The 7281-nt window shown below is 47.7% G+C and overlaps 1 protein-coding gene across 1 annotated transcript; it reads left to right on the top strand.

Moving 5' to 3' along the window:
* Positions 1–204: 204 nt before the first annotated feature.
* On the top strand, positions 205–1762 carry LOC125548150 (peroxidase 1). Its single transcript, XM_048711826.2, has 3 exons — positions 205–520; positions 661–1086; positions 1175–1762. The coding sequence occupies exons 1-3, from the start codon at positions 308–310 to the stop codon at positions 1586–1588; spliced, it is 1053 nt and encodes a 350-aa protein (XP_048567783.1). The 5' UTR covers positions 205–307; the 3' UTR covers positions 1589–1762.
* The last annotated feature ends 5519 nt before the right edge of the window (positions 1763–7281 follow it).

Raw genomic sequence — 7281 nt, 5'->3', positions numbered from 1 at the left:
AAAGACCCATCTACGAGAACAAGTTGCAATGTTAACAAAGCAAAGCTAAAGCCAGTACGCAACACATGCAACCACATGTTCCTGTTCATTGTAGACCGGTGCGGTAGCATGAGCATGGCTAACTACTTTTGGCAGAGGTGCATGGACTCACCTCAACTACCATTCATACAAAACCCTCTGCTTCAAGTAAGTTCTATATAAACCCCTCAGACTGTGCCATGTGATCTCCACCACGCAAGGGATCCAGCACTAGCTAGCTCCGGGCAGATCAGGGACGCATTGCCCCAAAGCCCCCGACGGACTAGAGATGGTGGCTGCCATGGTTGCCGTGGTTGTGGTGGCGGCGGTGTGCTTGCGGCTGCCGGCGGTGGCTCGCGGGCAGCTCCAGGTGGGCTTCTACAACACGAGCTGCCCCAACGCGGAGTCGCTGGTCCAGCAGGCCGTCGCCAGCGCCTTCGCCAACGACTCCGGCGTCGCCGCCGGCCTCATCCGCCTCCATTTCCATGACTGCTTTGTCCGGGTACGTATCGTCTAGCCCCTAGATGATCTCTTACGCCAATGCTTTGTCCGGGTACGTATCGTCTGGCCCCTAGGGCAGCACATCACATTGATACATTCACATGCACATGCATTACATCCATGCGTGCTCTGCTCGTTCAGGGATGTGACGCCTCCGTGCTGCTGGTGTCCGCCAACGGCACGGCCGAGCGCGACGCGGCCCCGAACAAGCCGAGCCTCCGGGGATTCGAGGTGATCGACGCCGCCAAGGTCGCCGTGGAGAAGAGCTGCGCGCGCACCGTCTCCTGCGCCGACATCGTGGCCTTCGCCGCGCGCGACAGCATCAACCTCACCGGGCAGGCCGCGTACCAGGTCCCCTCGGGCCGGCGCGACGGCAACTTCTCCCTCGACCAGGACGCGCTCAACAACCTGCCCCCGCCCACGTTCACGGCGCAGCAGCTCGTCGACCGCTTCGCCAACAAGACCCTCACCGCCGAGGAGATGGTCATCCTCTCCGGCGCCCACACCGTGGGCCGCTCCTTCTGCAGCTCCTTCCTCGCCCGCATCTGGAACAACACCACCGCCACCGTACGTCCTCCGACCCCTAGCACCATCTGCAGCTGCATCTGTCCGTGGTGACCATGTAACGCGAAACTGCCGGCGTACGCGCGTGCAGGTGGACACGGGGCTGAGCCCGGCGTACGCGGCGCTGCTGCAGGCGCTGTGCCCGTCGAGTCCGAACGCGGCCACGACGACGGCGGTCGACCCGACCACGCCCGCGGTGCTGGACAACAACTACTACAAGCTCCTGTCGCTCAACCTCGGCCTCTTCTTCTCCGACAACCAGCTGCGGACCAACGCGACGCTCAACACGTCCGTGAACAGCTTCGCGGCGAACGAGACGCTGTGGAAGCAGAAGTTCGTGGCGGCCATGGTGAAGATGGGGAACATCGAGGTGCTCACGGGCACCCAGGGGGAGATCCGGCTCAACTGCAGCGTCGTCAACAACCGGTCGTCGGTGGCAGCCCCCGAGATTCACCACTACTACTCGGGATCCACCGCCTCCATCGAGGAGATCGCGACCAGCTGATGACATTAATTTTGCCATACGTGTGCAATTCGTCCCACCTCTATTTGCATGGTTCGTCCCACCACTATGTTAGGTTAAGATCACTAAATATGAATGTATCCGTACGTACGGTGTACACGCATATGTACCTCTGCTTTTTCCTACGCGTGAATAAAACGATGGTCCATTTGCGCACCTTGATTGACTCCCGGAGTTCGGTACGCACACGAGGAAGCAGTCCCCGGGAATCGATTCCTACCTACGTTTTTTTTTCTTGTTGGGTAGAACACTTGTGCTCAGTCACATCTGTATTACAATCAGCAATGTTCAGTTCAATTTCAATGACACCAGGGCCAGAACCCAACCAGGTCATGGTTCTGCTCTCTAGACGAGCAAAGTTTGCAAGAAAATTGCTAACCTTATTTTGATAGAGCCTAATATGAGTAACGAATTTGCTAATTCTTATTTAGATGAGAAATAGGTATGTCACATCTAAATTGTCCACCACATCCACGCAATCAGAAGCTGAAACAGTCATGCAAAATGTTGTCGCTATGCATTCCAAGTCATTCTGTCTCGTATAGGGGTCGCACTATGGGTTCTTTTTTATGTTTTTCGGTTGTACTGTTTTTGTCCCACTATGGTCGCGCTATGGGCTTTTTTCGGCCTGTTTCTCGTATCCCCTGCACATCCGAGGAATTGGAAACGGTACACTCCTTTTCGGCGTCTCTGAATAGGCTCGCAGGTCGCCCACGAGTGACCTAGCGCGCAGCCCTCCAGCGCGCTTGGTCCGTGTTTGGGCCGACCCATTTTAAGTGTATCCCTCATTTTTCATGTTTTTTGGTTGTACTGTTTTGTCCCACGTGGGCCTGCTTTTTTAGCCTGTTTTTCGTGTCCCCTGCACATCTGAGGAATTGGAAGCGATACACTCCTTTTCAACGTCTCCGAATAGGCTTGCAGGTCGCCCACGAGCGACCTAGCGCGCAGCCCTCCAGCGCACTTGGTTCGTGTTTGGGCCGGCCCATTTTAAGTGTATCCCCCACTTTTTATGTTTTTTGGTTGTACTGTTTTTGTCCCACGTGGGCCTGTTCTTTTCAACCTGTTTTTTGTGTCCCCTGCACATGAGGAGTTGGAAGCGGTACACTGCTTTTCCGTGTCTCCGAATAGGCTCACAGGTCGCCCACGAGCGACCTAGTGCGCAGCCCTCCAGCGCGCTTGGTCCGTGTTTGGGCCGGCCCATTTTAAGTGTATTCCCCATTTTTCATTTTTTTGGTTGTACTGTTTTTGTCTCACATGGGCCTGCTCTTTTCAGCCTGTTTTTCGTGTCCCCTGCACATATGAGGAATTGGAAGCGGTACACTCCTTTTCGGCGTCTCCGAATAGGCTCGCAGGTCGCTCGTGGCGCGCAACCCTCCAGCGCGCTTGGTCCGCGTTTGGGCTGGCCCATTTTAAGTGTATCCTCCATTTTTTATGTTTTTTGGTTGTATTGTTTTTGTCCCACGTGGGCCTGCTCTTTTCAGCTTGTTTTTCATGTCCCCTGCACATCTGAGCAATTGGAAGTGGTACACCCCTTTTCGGCATCTCCGAATATGCTCGCAGGTCACCCACGAGAGACCTAGTGCGCAGCCCTCCAGCGCGCTTGATCCGCATTTGGGCCGGCCCATTTTAAGTGTATCCCCCACTAGTTTTAAGGAGGGTTGTTGAACCTTCTCTGAACCCGTTTCTCATTTTTGTTCCGGTCTTTTCCCTTTTTCTTTTCTCTTTTTTTTTCTTTTCTTCTATTTCTTTCTCTTTTTATTTTTGTGAATATCTTGCAAAATTTTGAATATTATTTTGAAACCATGAACATGTTTTTTGAAATCATGATATTTTTTCAAAATTGAGAACATTCTGTTGAATCATCTACATTTTTTTAAATTGAAGAATATTTATGAAATCATGAACATTTTTCAATTTTGAGGTCATTTTACTTAATAATCAACATTTTTTAAAATTCGTAGACATTTTTTTAAGTAGTGAACATTTTTTTGAATTCATGAACTTATTTACAAATTCAAAAACAATTTTTAATTTGTGAACATTGTTTTAAATTCGTGAACATTTTTTTGAAATGGTGAACAACTTTTGAACAATGGGAATATTTTTGTAAATCCTGAACATATTTTTGTTTGATGAACATTGTTGAAATGCATGAACGTTTTTTGAATTCATGAACATTTTCTTGAATCATCGATAATTGTTAGAACTGAAGAAGTATTTTTGAAATTTGAAACAATGTTTGAAGTTCATAAATATTTTTTTGAACAAATTTTCATTTAAATTATTTGAATTTGCTACATTTATTCAAACTAATGAACATTTTTTGAATATTCGAGCATTGTTAAAATCATGAACATTTTTAAATATGTGAACTTTTTTTTAAATCACGAACACTTTTTTTAAAATTCCCGTTTTTGTAAAATAATTGGAACTTCTCTGAAATCCAAAGATACTTAAAATAGAAAATAAACGAAAACGAAAAATAAAAAGGAAAAGGAAAAAAGTAGGGCGCCTGTACATGGGCTAGCCGAAAAGATCGCACTCGGGAGAGAGGCGCCTCCTCCTAGTGCGCCGCGCGCGGTATAGGAGCCCCTTTTTGTATACAAAAATCACACGAGCCGTCACCATTGCTCACTTTCTCTTCTCACTCTTATTTCCTCTTTTATCAAATAGCAGAAACCTACGCCCAAGAGGACGGGAGGCGTCAGAGGTGGGACGATCTTGTCGACAGAACGGAAGAGATGGCAGGTAATGCTGATACAATGAGTGATCTTGTCCATGCTATCTTTTATTTCGACCTCCTCTTAGAGCATCTCCCCGCTATATAAGCGCCGCGCCGTAAATTTATGGTTTTTAGCACGCGTAATCGCTAACCGAGCTTCAGCGAAGGCGTAATAACCGCGCGCGCGGCATAAAGAGTTCAGCGCGCGGTTCGAATCGCCATCACACACCGTTTATTTGCTGCGTCCGCTACCACGCGCCGCACACTCAAGCACCCGCTCGTGACTTCCACCTATCCTGACCCAGGCGCTGGCGCCGCTGCCCACACCACCCCATTTGTTCTGGCGACCATTTCCGCGCTTCCCCGGCCTATCCCCGCGCCGCCGCCGCTTCCTCCTTCTCCCTCCGGGCGCCGCCGCCCCTCGCGCGCACCATTCCTCCGACGAACAGCGTCCGGTTGCCCACTACCGCTCGGCACCCACAAGGTGTTCAACAAAACGCTTGCAAGGTATGTATTGCTTTAACTTCACATTTTTACATGAATTTGGTGCATGTTGTTTGTAGTTTTTTATATAGCCTAGTTTAAATTGAACATTGTAGATGAGTTCGTCGTATGATTCTTCCGAAGAAGAATTTAATATTGAAGAGGAGGAGGATCTTGCAATGATCCTAGCTATGTACATCAATAAAAAACCGAAGCACGGTGGTTCGGTTATAGGTCGGCAGAAAATTTGGAGGGATAGGATCGATGCCCACAACAGATTGATCAGGCACTATTTTGCGGATAATCCCTTGTACCCCGAGTCGTACTTCCGGCGCCGGTTTAGGATGAGTACCGAGTTGTTCAGACACATTGCAGAGAAACTAGCGAGCCATGACCGGTTTTTTCAGCAAAGGAGGAATGTCGCCGGAGAGCTCGGACATAGCACCTTTCAGAAGGTGACAACCGCTTTGCGTATGTTGGCATATGGTATTCCCGCTGATCTAGTTGATGACCACTTGGCCATGGGTGAGAGTTAAGCCATCATGTGTGTCAAGCGCTTCGCAGTCGGAATTGTGCAAGTGTTTGGCCAGGAGTATTTAAGATCTCCCAATGCTGAAGATGCCGCAAGGCTATTGGAGATGAACAAAGCTCGCGGCTTCATAGGTATGGTTGCCTCCATAGATTGCATGCATTGGAGTTGGAAGAATTGTCCTAAGGCATGACATGGGCAATTTCACGGTCAAAAAAGGGTTCCACTATAATCCTTGAAGGGGTGGCCGATCAAGAGACTTGGATTTGGCATGCTTTTTTGGAATGCCTGGATTTTTGAATGATATCAACGTTGTTAATCAGTCACCACTGATGAATAAGATTGCAAATGGTGAACTGCCACCGGTGCAGTTTGTAGTAAATGGCCATACATACAACTATGACTACTATCTTGCGGATGACATCTATCCAAAGTGGCAAACATTTGTGAAGCCGTTGAAACAATCGGAAGTTAAGAAAAATCTTGATTTCCACAATGCTCAGGCGGCGGCAAAAAAAGATGTTGAGAGAGCTTTTGGGATTTTGTAAGCCCAATTTGCTATTGTGAGAGGACCGGCTAGATTTTGGGATCGAAAGATGCCTTGTATGTTTTGGTACATCATGCACGCTTGTGTGATCATGCACAACATGATCATCGAGAATGAGCGTGTCCATAATTTAGACTACTCTCAGTATGAGCTCTTGGGACATCCCGTGCGAGTGCGGCGAACGGCTGCCAGGGTTGCCCGTTTTGTTGCCTCCTATCATGCCATTCGACGTGCCGAGACGAATGATGATCTTCAGAAGGATCTCATTGAGGAGTGATGAGCATGGAATGACCGATAAAGAGCATCATGATTTGTGCGTTTGATATTGTATTGTTGAATTATTTATTGTATTGGAAGATAAACTATTTCTTTGAGTTGTAATAATGAAATTGAACTATTTATTGTTGATTTATTTTATTTATGTTTGATCTTCATGGTTGTGTTTGGAGTGCATATGTTGTTTGTGCGAGAGCGCGCGTGCAGTTTTTTTGCAGCGGCTGTTGGAGCAGCTCACACACGCTAGACTTTGCAGCGGCCGTTGAAGCAAGCGCTCTGCGTTAGGGATGGCACCCGCAGGGTTTGGGTATGGGTGAAGCCACCCCATACCCTTACCCAACACCCGTACCCATACCCGTTGACAGGTATAATTTTTTCTCATACCTGTCACCCATCGGGTTAAATGGATACCCGCGGGTAAAATTACCCAGATTGCAACACATTAATTTGAGCATTACATAGTCATAAACAACAACTTATAACAATAATTTATAAACAACAACACATCATGACATCAATGCATACTCGTTCGTGGACTAGTTGTTGTGGTGCGGTGGGCTAACATGAATGCATAATGAGGTCTTGTTAGGGCTGTTGGATTTATGTACATATAATATGTTTAATATATGGATAAATAATATATAAGGTCTATTTATCAGAAAAATATATGGATACAAAGGTACATGGGTATGGGTTATACTAAATTATACCCATACCCAATATACCCAATGGGTATGAATTCTTTCTATTTATGTACCATGGGTATTTTTTTGACCCATACCCTTGCTCTAATAGGGTTTTTACCCACAGGGTACGTAGGTAATGGGTACCCATTGCCATTCCTACTCCGCGTCGCACAAAAACTCGCTAACCGCGCGCTGCAAACGTTTTTTGAGCGCGCGGCACGTAGCACGGCTTTTGGAGATGCTTTTATATGCGTGTTCATCTTTGACACACAGTTTGTCTTCCACCTTGATCCAGTTACACGCAATCATCAACAAGCAACTTGCACCTCCTCTTCCATCCTACTTGAACCCAGTTGCATGTACATTGTCGACATGCAACTTCTCCCCGGCCCGAATTGAAGGAGTCAAACTATGCTATTCCCCCCTCGTCTC

This window comes from Triticum urartu, chromosome 3A, assembly GCF_056163025.1.
Source record: "Triticum urartu cultivar PI428250 chromosome 3A, HENAU_Tu73, whole genome shotgun sequence".
Classification (NCBI taxonomy): Eukaryota; Viridiplantae; Streptophyta; class Magnoliopsida; order Poales; family Poaceae; genus Triticum; species Triticum urartu.
This window is presented reverse-complemented; position numbering and strand designations above follow the sequence as displayed.